This window comes from Marmota monax, unplaced genomic scaffold (genome assembly GCF_021218885.2).
Source record: "Marmota monax isolate L192 unplaced genomic scaffold, Marmota_monax_Labrador192_F-V1.1 WCK01_AAM20220418_F8-fsc00253, whole genome shotgun sequence".
Taxonomy (NCBI): domain Eukaryota; kingdom Metazoa; phylum Chordata; class Mammalia; order Rodentia; family Sciuridae; genus Marmota; species Marmota monax.
In genome coordinates, this window is record NW_026695237.1 from 2,395,674 (window position 1) to 2,411,873 (window position 16,200).

Genomic DNA, 16,200 nt, shown 5'->3' on the forward strand with positions numbered 1-16,200 from the left:
CATTTAAGAAACCTCAGAACAGCTTTGCCTTATACATAAATAGGGTAGCAGCTGATTTGGTAGCAATTAGATTATCTATCTATTTATCTATCATCTATTTATCTGTAGCAGTATTTAGATAGCACTGGAAAGAGTCCCTTCTTCTAAATGATTCTTTTTATTACTTATTCTTTTATTCATTCTCTTAAAAATGCATATTACTTGAATATTTTCCTTGAGTTCTGTCTTTGGCTGTCTTTTTTTCTTTTCTCTAGTCTGTGAGTGATCTTGTCCACTCCCAGGAATCAATTATCACCCACAAGATTCCCACTTTTTTTGGAGTGGTGGTGGTGGGTACTGGGAATTAAACTGAGGGACACTCAATCCCAGCCCCCCAGCCCAATTTTGTAATTTATTTAGAGACAGAGTCTCACTGAGTTGCTTAGTGCCTTGCTTTTGTTGAAGCTGGCTTTGAACTCACGATCTTCATGCCTTAGCCTCCAGAGCTGCTGGGATTACAGGGATGAGCCACCACACCCAGAAAAGACTCCCACATTTATATGATCCAAATCTAGATCTGCCTTCAGAATTCCACAGCCATGTGTCTACCTGATTGCCTATTAAAAGTCTCCACGTGGATTTTCCAAGGAAAACTCAAATGCAGTGTATCCAAATTGGAATTCATCACCTACTTTTCTAAGCCTACTTCCAATCTTTGATCTCACTTACTTAAGGTGTCCAAGTTAAAAATCTTGAATCATTTTTTGATCACTCCATCATTCTTACTATAACAATCAATCACTAAATCTTATTTATCCTACCTCCTTAACATCTCTCAAATCTGTCCATTTTTCTCTGTCCCTACTACTTCTACTTTATTGGAGGCCAACATCATCTCTCCCAATTACTATTACTGCTTTTCCAATTCACTCTCCAGTCTGGAACACAAGTTGTCTTATACGTAAATCTGAACACATTCTTCTGCTTCATCATTCACTCTTTAATGTCTTCTTATTGACTTTAGGATAAATTCTAGATGTTTTATGGCCCTGCCCTATCTCTGTGGCTTCATCTTGATCCCACATTGCTTCTTTACTTGCAGATCTTCAAATGGGCCTGGCTTGCTTCCCTCTGGACTTTGCCTTTAATGTTCACTGGCATGCTGTGTCTTCTCTCCCCCAAGACAAGTCATAGAAACTCTAATTTTATCACATTTCTTTGAAATATCTTATCTGATAAGATAGTAAATGATAAGCCTCCCCCCCCCATTTCAGAAGGGATATTGTCCTATACCCAGGAGATAGGAATGCTATACAGAGAGACCAGGGAGACTCTGAACAGACAGGCCTTTCTGGGTTTCCCCACCAAGTCTATTAGCATTAGATATGCAATGAAATGTTCATTAAAATCCAAAAGGATAGGGTTTGAAGAGCTTCCAGATAACTGAACATGTGGAAATTGCTGGTCCATAGAGAGCATGTGCTCCTTCTCCTATCTCTTACCCAATGTATGTCTTTATCTGTATCCTTTGTAACATTTATAGTAAACTGGCAAACATAAGAGTGTTTCCCTGGGTTCTGTAAGCTACTTAAGCAAATTAGTCAAACTTGAGAAGAGGGTTGTGGGAATGCTGATTTATAGCCAGTTGGTCCAAAGCACAGGTGAAACAACCTGCAGCTTGTAATTGGCACTTAAAAGGTGTGTGGCTGCATCCTCAGGGACTGAGCCCTCATCCTGTGGGATCTGACAGTATCTCTGGGTAGACTGTAACAGAACTGAGTTGGAGTAGAGGACACCCAGAAGTTCTTGCTTGCTTGTTGGTGGGGAGAAGTTCCTAACTTTGTAGGTCACAGAAGTCTCTTGTGTTGATTTTGGCATGAGAGCAGAGGAAAGAGGATTTTCTTTTTCTATACCACTCCTATCCAGTTAGGTTAGATCCCCCAACCATACTCTTTGTAGAGTTCTAGGAGAGCAGGAACATGTTGGTCTTGGTCACATTTTGTATCATCAACCTCTAAGAAGTGAGCACATAGTAAGGGCTGAATAAAATTTTTTGATGAATAAGTGAATGAATGAATTATCAAAAAACACTCCACCTGCAGTGTAGAATTAATTATTCTGGAGGCATTAAGTGCATGTAGGGTGATGGGTCTGCTGTGGTGGTAGTCAGGTGATAACTGTGTGGCAGTAGAGATGCAGAAAAGTTGACATTGAGAGAAACATTTAAAAGGAAGAGTCAGAAGGATGACCAACTGGATATGATAATAAGGAAGAGGTAGGTGTGTCAACTCCCCAGTTTCTAATTAGGCTAGTGCACGGATGGGAGTGCTGTTCTTAGGAAGGTAAAAATGGGAATTTGGAACCTGCTATATTCAAAAACTCCCCCAGGGAAATACAAATAGGTGGCTGTATGTGGAAGTGTGAAGCTCAGGAGAGAGGTCTGCGTTGGAGATGTAAATCTAAAAGTCATCTGCATATGTAGGATAATTAAGGCCATGCGTCTTGAAGAGCTTGCTTGCTGAGTGGGAGAAGGGGAAGGTGCCAGGACACAGTCTTAAGGAACTCCAATATTTAAAGATTAAATGAAAGATGAGTCAACAAAGGAGATGAAGGAAAAGAGAGGTCAAAGACTGTTGTGTCAAGAAAGCCAGGAGAAAAGTGTTTTGAGAAGAGGGAATAGAGAAAATAAAAGGTGGTGGTCAGTAGTGTTGAGTATTGCTGAGAGGTCAAGGAAGATGAGGACTGAAGTATGACACTTGATTTAGCCACATGGAGGCTATTGGGTACTTTGGATTGGTGGGAGTATAAGTTGCTCAGATGTCAATTTAAGAGTGCATAAAAGATCAAAGAAATTGAGACAAGTACACAAAGTTTTATAAAAGTCAAAAGGGAATAAGTAACCAACTTAATCTGGGGAATTAGAGAGGGCTTCTTAAAAAAGGGACATTGATCCGGGTCTTGAAGAATGAGTAGCAGTTCACTGCACTGGAGGTTGTGGTGGAGGAGGGTGATTCCAGGAAGAAGGTTCAGCTTGTTTAAAGCCCCTGAACCATGAAAAGACATGGAAAGTATATGGAACAGTGAGAACATCCCTTTATTAGATTGGCTCCCAGGGTTAGGTATTATGTCATCCAATACACTACAGATAATAATGCAAAATCTCCTGGAATTTTTACTCAATATGATGTTAGTGTAATTTATCAAACGATCTCTAAATGGCAGACTGTTGGAAGCAGGTTCCTCACATTTGGAAAACAGACACAGGTATGTTTTCATACAGAAAGAGCAGTTCAGGCCACAGAGATTGTTTTGTATTAGGAGGTAGACCTGTTTGGGAGAGGAAGAGAGAGGTAGCCTCAGGCAACCAGGAAATACTGTGAGTACTTTATGTACCTGGGATAAGAGTGTAATGAATTTTGTTTACTTCAAAATTATTTTTCAGGTCAAATCTGGCAAAATGTATTCTCTTTAGAAAATAAGTCCTCACCAGTATAAATTTATAAATAAGGCCCAAATCCAAAATCTCTGGATTTGGCAGTTCTCAAATCAAGAAATTCTTTGGTTCACAGAGTCTGTGCCCCTTGCCCCTATAAGGAAGTTATAGCACTGATGTTAGTTTTGATTTCTCTCCCATTTATCTTTTGGCACAATGAAATATCAATAGCAATTATAAAATAAATAACATTAATATAAATGCAGCTTATGTTAATATTCATGATGAAAGAGCAGAAAGAATGCAAATGCTTTAAAAGAATACTTATCTCCAACTCCAGTGGAACTTTAAGCTCTCTGATATGTTGGGAAGTGTCCCATGTTTTACTGGGACTTGTGAAGGGTTTGCCAATTCGCTTAATTTCCTTTTCTTCTGTAGTTTACACTAGGGTACTGAACCATCACTATCCCTAAATAGGAGATAAATATATGTTCTTTGTAGGGTTGTGTGAATATCTGCATTTATCTCCAAAAGTAATTGTATCAATACTCCCCTCCTTATTATCTAGGGCATAGTATAACTTAAAATGTTTTATAATTAATTAATTAATTTAACAAATGTTTTCTGAGAACCTTCTCTGTTCCTGACATTGTGCTAAACACTAAATATACAAAGCTGGTCTCAAAGAGAGCTTGATAGGGTGAATCAAACACATTACAGATGAAATGATAAAGTCAGATATAAGGCACACCAGGGGTTCCAAAAAGATCATATCAGTTCTTCCTGGGGAGATTTGGAAAGGCTGCAAAGGGGATGTGAAGTTTGAATTAAGTAGTACAAGAGGAGCAGAAATTGACCAGGCAAATGGTGTTGGAGAGTGGGATACAGATAAAACATTCTAGACAGAAGGACTACAGCTATAAGGATATAAAGCAGAATACCTCTGGAACCAACAGCAATGGGATGAGGATATCATTTTCTAAAATTTGGATTTTGTCCTGTAATAGAATACCACTGAAGTATTCCAAGAACAGATTTATTTTAGAAGGATTCCCATGGCAGCAGTGTGAAGGGTGACAGGAGAGAACAGACATGAGACGCAATGAGGCTACTACAATCTGAGCAAGAACAAAAACAGTGCAAAGGATAGAGGGATAGTGCTAATAGGATAGTGGGACAAGGCAAGAGAAGATGAACCTAAACCCTGCTGAAGCTAGGGAGCAGAAAGATGGTCAATATAGATAATAAATAATCGGGTCCAAACAGGAAGGTGGGGGCTGGTTGAAAAGGAAATCAAATGCTGTTCTTTCTCCCCTCCTCCTTCCAAAGACACCCCCCCCCCCTTGCTCCTGCTCCAGCCTGTTGCTAAGGTAACCTGCCTCAGGAATTATTCCTCCCTGCAGGGAGTTATAAGAGTTGCTAATTGATACCTACTGGCTGGTACCTTACTTCCTGGATCACTCCAGATTTGGCCCTTTCCCCCTAGTCCATTTGCTTTTTGGTGCATCCCCCCGCCCCCCGCCCCTGCCAACTGGTCCCATACACAGGATGGGAAAAAGAGGGCAGGAGAACAGAGAAAATTTAAAATTTATTAGAGGGGCAGGATATTCCTCTTCTTTGGATACCAGCTATGGCCCCTTTCTTCCTCCCAGGAAGAGTCTGTGTTACTATTTTTTAAATAAAACCTGCTTTCTATGCTTGTCTCAGCACTTCTTGGAGGTTCCCACTTCAACACCTGGGGAAACAGAACCTATCACTGGTAACTAGCAGTATCACTATCATGACTTGAACGTTAACTGGAATGGGCACAGGGATGAGAAGGAAAGAAGGGAATAAAAAATGACAAATATTACTGGAGTTTCTGATAATGCCATTGACCAATATTGAAATAGAAGAAGCTGAGGACATGGGGTGTGGGAATATGGTAGGAAGGGTGAATGGAGAAATAATTGACTATGTTTTCAAGCTTCTGAATTGGAGAGAAAAGATTCAAAATAAAGATGTCCATAAAGGTGTTGATTACATGACCTGGAGCCAAGGATGGAAGAAGTTGCAACAAGAACACATATGAAAAGAATTATTCACTTTGGATAAAAAAAAGAATATTTCTTCTTCTGAGATCTAAAAGAGCTAAAGTAAACATACAGATTCTTCTGAACTTATGATGGGTTACATCCAAATTGACAAACCCACTATAAGTTGAAAATATTCTAAGTAAAAAATGCATTTAATACACCTACCCTACTGAACATCATAGTTTAGTAAACACAGTACTGGAGGGTGTCTGTTGTTTATCCCTGTGATTGTGTTGTCAACTGGGAGCTGTAGCAGTCTGCCACTGCTCACCATCATGAGAGAGTATCTTATATTGCTATCTCATGAAAAGATCAAAATTAAAAATTTGAAGTACAGTTTCTACTGATGTGTATATAATTTTAAAGTAAAAAATTATGAGTTGAGGACATAAGTTGAGTTCCACAAGACAAACCTTTAAATATGAGGACAGAGGTGTTCATGCTTGATGGCCTTAATTATCTTTATGAGTTTAGATTATTCTCTTAGAAAGGGAAAGAATTGGTGTTGGGTAGCTCTTATGAACTTCAGTGATGAATATGAGATACAGAATAGTCATATGGATAATGGGAAAGGGAGCTGAAAATAGACTTGCAAAAATAATGTTAACATTACTTAGGATCCAGATAGCTTTAAGATATATCACCTTCAAATTAAAATACTTGTGGTTGACATATTTACATTTTTGTTGTTCTTTTCATAAACATTTGAAAGTTTATAATAGTCTGCATACTTAAATGTCATATATATTATGTCATATTCCTCACGGATGTGGAAATTGAAGCTCAGAGAAATAAAATGATTTATCTATTTCACAAATTTAGTAAGTGGAAGTCATGAACCCAGTTCTGATTTCACTCAGTGCTCCTTATAAATTGCTTCTTCTGAAGAGAAGAGCTAAGGTGGAAAATTGTAGGTGAGGGCTGGGGTTGTGGCTCAGTGGCAGAGCACTTGCCTAGCATGTGTGAGGCACTGGGTTTGATCTAGGCAACACATTAAAAATAAATAAATAAAATAAAGGTATTACGATCATCTACAACTAAAAAAAAATTTTTAAAAACCCAAATAAAACAGAAAGTAGGAAGAGTATAACCATTTAAAAGAAAATTGTAGGTCAGGTCATCAGAACTTCTTGCAAGGCTTCTATGGGGGATTGACACTTTCTTGGGCTTCGCCTACTGGGACCTCAAACTAAATGCAGCCAAAGCTGAATTCATTGCTTTTCCTTTGTAACCAATTTTTCCTGTGACTTTCAATTTCTATTAATCATCATTTCTCAGTCATCAAAGATGGCCTACACAGTGTTCTTGTAATGAGTAAATGGAATAGCACAGAGAGAGTGCCTAGTACAACACTTCATGTGTGCAAGTCATTCAGTAACTGACAGTTGTTATCATTCCTATTACCCCAAGAATCCCCTATCCCAGCCAAACTGGATCCTTGTGGTAGGTTGAAAACTGGGTCCCAAAAGATGTCCATGTCCTAATCTTTGGAATGTGTGAATATTACCTTGTGTGGGAAGTGGAGAGGGAGTCTTTGCAGATGTGATTTAGGATGTTGATATGGAGAGATTATTCTTATTTATCTAGATGGGTCCTAAATGTAATCACATGTAATCCTACAAAAAGGAGGCAGGGAGATATCTGAACACAGATTGTAGAAGAAAATGTGACCACACAGGAATAGACTGGAGTAATATGGCCACAAACTAAGGAATGCCGACAACTATTAAAAGCTGGAAGAGGCAAAGTTCCTCAGTTGCCTTAGCCACATTTCAGGTATTCAATACCCACATGTGATGAGTGTTATCTATCAGACATCACAGACATAGAACCTTTCATTATCACAGAAAGTTCTATTGGACAGAGCTGCTCCACATAGGCAATCTGGGTATAACATAAACAAATAGAAAAAGCACTAGGAACCATGGTGGTAATAGGAATATAGGGATTAGGAATAATGTTTCCTCAAAATACAAAGTTACTATTATAAAAATGTCAACTTTCTCAAGACCAATTTATCAAAATAACACAATCTTGGCCAAAATTCCAATAATATGTCTGTTGGAACTTGTTAAGCTGATTCTAATAGTCATGTGCAAAAGAAAATGTGTGGGTAAACATTAAAGACACTGAAAAACAAGAATAATGAAGGGGAGTCAGGTGCCCTTCCAGATATCAAAACATACTGTAAAGTTAGAGTGACTACAATAAGAACAGGTGGGTGTGGTGGCCCATGCCTGTAATCCCAGCTACGCAGGAGGCTGAGGCAGGAGGATCACAATTTTGAGGCCAGCAATGGTAACTTAACAAGACTCTGTTTCAAAATAAAATAAAAAATAAAAAGTTAGGGATATTGCTTATTGATAGAGCACCATGAGTTCAATCCTCAGAACTGCAAACAAAACAATAACCAACCTATAAAAATTTTAGAATAAAACACAGGGGAAAGTTTTATAACATTGGTTTTGGTAAGGATTTCTTGGAAAAACACAGGCAATAAGAGAAAAAAAACAGGTAAATTGGACTCGATCAAAATTAAAATTCCGTGGTTCAAAGGATGCAAAATGGAATGGGAGAAAATACTTGTAAAATCACATATCTGACAGAGGATTAATACCCAGAATATATAAAAAAACCCCTACAACCTAACAATGACAAAACAACCTGCTTTTAAAATGGGCAAATAATTTGAAGAGACATTTCTCTAAAGAAGATATACAGTTGGCCAATAAACACATAAAAACATGTTCAACATCACTAATCATTAGAGAAATGCAAACCAAAACCACAATGACATACCACTTTACACCTATCAGGATGGATATTATTTAAAAAAAGAAAAGAACAAGTGTTAGAGATGATGTGGAGAAATTGGGACACTTGTGCATTGCTGTGGGTATGTAAAATATATAGCAGCCATGGAAAACAGCAGGGTAGTTACACACAAAAAAAATAATAATAAAACTACCTTATGATCTAGTAATTCCACTTTGGGATATATTTCCAAAAGGACTAAAAGCAAAAACATGTAAAGACATTTGTACACCCAGGTTCACAGTATTATTTACAGTAGCCAAAAGGTGGAAGCAGCCCAGATGTCCATCATTAGATGAGCTGAAAAATGGATAAACAAAATATGGTTTATACATACAACAGAATATTATTTAGGCTTAAGAAGGATGGGGCTGGGGTTGGGGCTCAGTGGTAGAGGGCTCGCCTAGCAGGTGGAAGTGCTGGGTTTGATCCTCAGCACCACATAAAAATAAATAAATAAAATAAAGGTATAAAACAAAGTTTTTTAAAAAAGGAATAAAATTTTGATATATGCTTCAACATGGGTGAATTGTAAGGAAGACTAAATGAAGTAAGCCAGTTACAAAAGGACAAATATTCTTTGATTTTTCCTTGTACGCGGCATCTAGAGTAGTCAAATTCTTTTTTTTTTTTTTTTTGTACCAGGGATTAAACTCGGGGTACTTGACCACTGAGAAACACTCCCAGCCTTATTTTGTATTTTTTATTTAGAGACAAGGTCTCACTGTGTGCTTAGCACCTTGCTTTTACTGAAGCTGGCTTTGAACTCACTATTTTCCTGCCTCAGCCTCCTGAGCCACTGGGATTACAGGTATGAGCCCCCACGCCTGGCTTAGAGTAGTCAAATTCCTATAGACAGAACATAAAAAGATAGTTGCCAGGAGAAGAGGGGAGAGAGAGATGAGGAGTTATTGTTTAATAGGTATGGAGTTTTAGTTTGGAAGCATACAAAGTTCTAGAGATGGATGATGGTGATGGTTGCATGACAATATGAATGTACTTAATGCCATGAAATGATACAATTAAAAATGGTCAAAATAGTAAATTCTATATTATGTATATTTATGATAGTAAAAAATAAAAGCAGCACATGATTATTTTAAAAAGATGAGACCACAAAGGAAAATATATTTCCTATATTTGAATAGGACAGTTTAGAGATAATTTCAAAAGAATGTATCTTCTGATTATTAGAAATCAATTTATACACACATATACACACACACATATAATAGTGTTATCCAATAGAAAAAGAATGTAATACATAGACACAATTATAAACCAAATATATAATTTTAGAGTTTGGCCATATTTTAAAAAGTAAAAACCAGATAAAATTAAATTTTAATTATATATGTATATATATATATATAAGTACATATATATAAATATATAATTATAAACTTAAATATATATACATATATAATTATATATTTAAGTTTATAATTATATAATTATATATGTATATATATTTAAGTATATAATTATATACATATAGTATATATATATATATATATATATATATATAGAGAGAGAGAGAGAGAGAGAGAGAGAGAGAAAGTGTGTGTGTGTGCATGTATGTGTGTGTATATCTATGAGGTACTGGTGATAAAACCCAGAGCCTTGCACAGATTAAACACTTATTCTACCACTGAGCTATACCTCCATCCCAATAATATTTTTATTTAATCAAAAAGATTATCATTCCAATGTGATCAATATAAAATTTATTGAGATATTTTGAATTATTACTTTTTTTTCAGTATTGGGGATAGAATTCAGGCACTTTATCCCTGAGCTACATCCCCAGTCCCTCTTTTTCTTCTCTTCATTTTAAGACAGAGGCTAATCTAAATTGCCCAGGCTGCCTTTAAACTTTCCATCTTTCTGCCTCAGCCTCCTGAGTGGTTGTGATTATAGGCATGCACCATCATACCTGGCCTACATTCTTTTTTTGGTAGTACATGTACACATTCCAGTATATTTTTTTATACTTATAACACATCTTAATTCAAATTAGTCACATTTGAAGCACACAATAGCCATATGTGGCTAGTGGTTGCCATATCACACACCTCACATTTTCTGTGTGTGCGTACACACACACATGCACATTTTAAATGTGAAATAAAAGGTACAGAATATCCTCATTAGTAATTTTTGAATCACTAAGATAATGTATTTGTGTGTAGCTTTCACTATTAAAGTTTAAAAATGACATTCTAGGGCTCAATGGTAAAGTATGTGCTTAGCATGAACAAGGCCCTGTGTTCAACCCCAATATCAAAACAAAAAATAAAATATGACATCTTATATTAATTTATAAGTTCTGTTAAAGTTATTACTTTTATTACTTGATGTTTATAATCAATATGCTTATTACTTTCATCCCTTATTTTCCTTATTTCAATATGGTAAAAACGTTATTATAAAACTCTTTCTATTTGCAAGCTGAAAAGATAATAAAATAATATTTTTTAAAAACCTTAAGCTAGGTGGGTGATGTAGCTCAGTGGTAGAGCACTTGCCTAGTACACATGAGGGCCCTGGATCCCCAACACCACAAAACAAACAAATGAACCAACAGAAAACCCCTTAAAATTCTTAAAATTAATTTGACTTAATTTTTTCAATCATAAAATATTCTAAAATATTATATGCTTTTTAAAAATTAAATTATTTATTCTAATTAAATATTATATGATTTTAAATTGAAAAATGTAAGTTCCATACTTTTAAGTGCCTGAGTAATTAATTTTGAATTCCATGGTAGCTAAAGATGGACACATAAAGCACAGCAACATCCTCAAGAACATACTTTAGTTATAAAAATGAAAAATTTGTTTTTTGTTTTGTGGCATGAATGGAATAAATCCACAAGCAATGACATGATGGTGCTATTATATGTACTAAAATCAGAAGTTTTGCTGATTCTTCAAAAAAGAGAGGTACAGATTATAGATACAGAATTGGAAATGTGATATGCTGCTTCTCACAGACTTGCTATGTAGGTCATTTGCTTGTATCTGAGGCTCTACAAAGTGCTTTAGCAGGTGTGGAAAGGAACACATAAAACTGTAAGTACAGAAATGACTACAGAGCTAGATCTTATACAATACCTAAGACCACTTTGTCTGCAATGATCTCTATTAGTGTGATATCCAAACCTTGGGTCATAGAGCTGCCTATTCTTGCTGGCAGGAAGAAGAGAGAGATGACCTTTGGGAACTCTGGCATCATCTGAAATGTTTTTCCACACGAGGAGGCAGAATGCAAGACATGCTCACTAAGAATTTGGGTTTTCATTTTATGTTGGCATAAGCTCACTTGAAGAGAAGAAAAAGAAAACTTCTAAGAAGTAGTTGGATATTCAGAGTGTGGATATATTTTATATAAGAGATAGATACCTAAACTGAATTTTCATGTCATTTATCCAGGAAACAATGAAACAATGAAATTTTAAAGTTCCTAGCACAAAATAATCGTATCTTTCTTCCTGATACACTTTTATTTTTTTTTAGTACATTTGAACCCTTTCCTATAAATAACAGAATTTTCTGTCATAAGTTCAGTTCAAGTCTAGTTATTTAATTGCCTGCTTCCATTTTTGTTTTATTTACCTATTTCAATAGCTAATGCATTCACCTAGTATACAGTTCAAAAGGTAATGTAAGAGTATATAGCAAGAATCTCCCTGCCATCCCAGAGTAACCCAATTCCCCTCCTAGAAGACAACTACAACTGCTAGTTTCTTGTATATCTGAAGAATGGAAGAGTAAAGAAGGAGGGTCAGGAAAGCAGAAGATTCAAGTTTCCATCAAGTGCCATAGTGCTGATGGGAGCAGGGCAGGGTGGAAGCAAGATAACAAGAGTTGACAGTAGTATGTTTCAAGATGGCAAGAGACACAGGCATATAAGCCACAAACTCTAACCAGGATCCAATACAGAAAAGAGGAAGTAAGGGCAATTAGTGTGCTATAGGAATATAGAAAGAAAAGAATGGAGGGAGGGACTTCATAAATTAGCCCAGGGCTGATTGAGCATGTCCGATGAGACTCCTGTTAGAACGTACATGTTTTTCCCCTGACTCATGAAAACCTGTGAGAAAGCCAGACTAGTGTGCTGAACCTCAGTCAGTAAGGAAGTCGTTTGGAACCAATATGGAGATGAAAAAACTAAAAACCTTGCATGCATATAAATAGCAAGAATAATAATTAAAGCCCCACTGCTGCTCATAATTGGTCTTAAGCTGTGAATCAGAGAAAAAACATGGACATTTCAAAAGCTTTATTATTCAGTTAAAGTCAGGGCTGCAAGACACTGTTAAACTCCAGGGGCACCAGTTACATTTTTGTCTGTTTTAGGTATCTAGAATTTTGCATTGTACCATCAGCATAGCTATACAGGGAGACACTGCTTGGACAAACATCAGTTTTTTGGGGGGGGCAGGGGTACTGGGGATTGAACTCAGAGGCACTTTGTCGCGACCCCTCGCCGGCAAGGGAAAACACGACACAGGATTCTTCTTTCAGCAGTTTATTCAGGCCTTGATTCAAGTATCATCTTCTAGCGACCCCCCCGCCGAGTGCCCAAGCACAGCCTAATAAAGCCTCCCGCATACCAATCCCAAGCTGCCACGTGGATCTCTCTCATAGGGTGGTAAGGGATTGCGCGCCAACTCTCCAAAAAAGGAGTTGTTTATCACAGGCCACAGTGGAAGCCGGCGCCATCTTCTAATGGCGGCCATGGTCTATAAGAATGGCTTACCACAGTTCCCCCTTCTATTTTATAAAACAATGCAGGCGAAAGTAGAGGTCCTATCCCACTGTGCAGAAGTGGCTGCAGTGTATGGTTCAGTCCTAAGGAGGGCCCTTCCCTAGACCTGGTCCCATATCAGCCGACGCCTTTTTTCGTAGGGCGGGGCGTGGACGTCAAACCTGCATGCAATAGGACATGCTTTCCTTGAGGTCCGTTGAGGGATCACTCAAGTGCAGTGCCTTGCCTCACATCCTGCATCGTGACGACGGCGAGAAGTAGGATAACACAGGTAGCCTGGTAGTAATGACAAAAATTAAGTTGGCGACACTATCCCTAAGCCCCAGAGGAAGGTAAAGAGTCTGTAGCCGAGAAGAAAGACCAGTCCTGAAACCCATCTGCGTGCAATGGTAAGAAGACCTGCAGAGTGCAAAGGCTATTCAGCACTGGGAGAGCATAAAGAAGAGGGCATGTCAATCCCAGTGCAATGTGAAAATAACTTGGGGTGCAATGGCCAAAACCCAGGAAATTATTGCTTAAGTTGCGCAAGCCAAACTTGTGGAGAGATACCATTCTCTAGGGCTGCAAAAGCCTGGACGATCATAGCCTTTTCTTGGCTATGGCGAGCTCTTAGGCGACAGAAAAGCCACAGACAAAGGACAATCCCAAAACAACACATCGCTCCAAAAATGCCTACTCCCACCCATTCCTTAAAGAAAGAAAAGGCAGAAGACAGCCAATTCGTAAATTGGCCCAATGTCACAGGGTCCACACGAGTGTTGTTCAACATGGCAATTTGTGTCAGTTGGGTCTGGATCAACTTCTCTGCTTCCATGGACCAGTTTCCGGCCAGGTACTGTCCAATGATTTGAGAGGTATTTCTGGAATCATTAAATCTGAGAGATGTTACACATAGATGTGCACGATGATCAACACAACCCAAATGTACTAGGTCTGACAATTCCTCAATCTGAGCTTGGAGGAGATCCACCCTTTGATTAACGGCCAAAATTCCTGATAAAATATGTTGATTGATTTTACTTTGAGACTCTAAAATGCTGGAAGTTTGTTGGATGACCTGATTAACCGTGGCCACAGTCTGCACTTGACTAGCCATGGCCACTCCGGCAGCGACCGCTGCAGCAGCAGATACTGCAACCGCTGTTACAATAGCTGCTGTGATTCCAAAATCCCTACGGCTCCTGAGCACCTCAATAATAGGGAAGGAGTCCGGATCCGCAGTAACCGGAATCGGGACGAAAGTCGGGACCTTCATAACAACTGCCGTGCTCCAGGATCCATTCCAACACTCAGACAAGACACATGTACAATTAGAACAGTCAATCATTTCCGATTCTGTAGTATTGGTATCATTGGTCAAAAGGAACAGAAACGGAGAATGAAGACAGACTGCTGCAGAGGGTAGTGTAGCATTGGACACCTGAGAATTGAATGAAATGTTTTTAAGTCTCCTACCATTAGCAGTGTCCTGTACAGAGCCAGACACATTAAACAGCCAACTCTGGACTCCTCTCAATTGAGCCAGAGCAGAGACATCGGCTGTGGCCCCCTTTTCATTGGAAATCAACCACTGAAACCAGGACCAACCCGCTCCTATAGAGGAATTATTGTTGGAAGAATTATACAAGTACCTTTTGAGAGAGGGGGAAAGGGAAAAACCTTTGGCGACCTGATGTTTCTCCCAAGAGTGATCTTGACAAGGTGTAAATATAGGAGGGAAGCCATACTCAGGGGTGCAATAAGGAGAAGCCTTAAAATGAGTGGCATTAGAGGTCTGATTGGAAGGAGACAACGGAATTAACACCTGGGAAGTAATGGCCAAAGTGGTTATATTAACCTCAGATTTATTTGTCGGGGCTCTTCTTGTCAGGCGTTCTGGAACCCACACCGGCTCTGTCCGGTCCCGGCCCCCAGCAGCGCTCCACTTTCTCCGCAGCGTGAGCCCGCTCTGCAGCAGTGCAGGCAGGTCCTTCAGCCGCGGCCGCAGTGACGCCGGCGGCTGCTCGCGCTCTGGCTCGCGGGCGCTGGGACTGCGGCGCAGAGCGCTGTCCGCCGCCGCCACCGCTGCGGCCAGGGCCGGGTTCTCGCACGGCGGCTGCATCTTGACTGAGCCCACCGCCATCCTCATGCCCAGACCGCGGCCGCGGCCCCGGCAGCTTCTCTCAAAAACATCTGCAAAGTGCTCTGCTTTACCTTAAGTCCTTTTGAACGTAGCAACCCATCTAGGGCCAACAAAATTGGGCTTGAAGAAGTAGCGCCCATAATGTTTTTAGAACTATAAAGAAAGTGAAGGTACAAAAATCCCCGCTCTCTTCCTTTTACAGGGGAGCGTTCCGTTCTATGAATTCCCCGCTCTCTTCCTTTTACAGGGGAGCGTCCTTTTTCCCGCTCTCTATTTACAGAGAGAGCGCCCCGCTATTTGCTTGTGGATTCCCACTTTACCTGGGAACTTACCGGTGCACCACCCTGACTGCTGAAAGTTCTGGATCCTGGGTTCGAGGAATATTCGGTTCCCCGTACGGGCCACCAATTGTCGCGACCCCTCGCTGGCAAGGGAAAACACGACACAGGATTCTTCTTTCAGCAGTTTATTCAGGCCTCGATTCAAGTATCATCTTCTAGCGACCCCCCTGCCGAGCGCCCAAGCACAGCCTAATAAAGCCTCCCGTATACCAATCCCAAGCTGCCACGTGGATCTCTCTCATAGGGTGGTAAGGGATTGCGCGCCAACTCTCCAAAAAAGGAGTTGTTTATCACAGGCCACAGTGGAAGCCGGCGCCATCTTCTAATGGCGGCCACGGTCTATAAGAATGGCTTACCACAGCACTTGACCACTGAGCCACATTTTGTATTTTATTTAGAGACAGGGTCTCACTGAGTTGTTTAGTGCCTCACTTTTGCTGAGGCTGGCTTTGAACTTGCGATCCTCCTGCCTCAGCCTCCCAAGCTGCTAGGATTACAGGCGTGTGCCACTGCGGTTGGCTAAACATTAGTTCTTTTTTTTTTAAACATTTATTTATTTATTTGTTTATATGCGGTGCTGAGAATCGAACCCAGTGCCTCACACATGCTAGGCAAGTGCTCTCCCACTGGGCCATAACCCCAGCCCTAAATATTAGTTTT

The 16,200-nt window shown here is 39.4% G+C and overlaps 1 protein-coding gene across 1 annotated transcript in view; it reads right to left on the reverse strand.

Moving 5' to 3' along the window:
* Window positions 1-12,852: 12,852 nt before the first annotated feature.
* Window positions 12,853-16,200, reverse strand: part of Hormad2 (HORMA domain containing 2) — a 70,417-nt gene continuing 67,069 nt past the window's right edge. The window contains exons 13-14 of the mRNA XM_046439404.2: window positions 15,532-15,623; window positions 12,853-15,249 (exon numbers count right to left, since the gene is read on the reverse strand). Of these exons, the coding sequence (XP_046295360.2) occupies window positions 15,202-15,249; window positions 15,532-15,623 (140 nt within the window). The 3' untranslated portion in view covers window positions 12,853-15,201. The remainder of the gene's footprint in view (window positions 15,250-15,531; window positions 15,624-16,200) is intronic.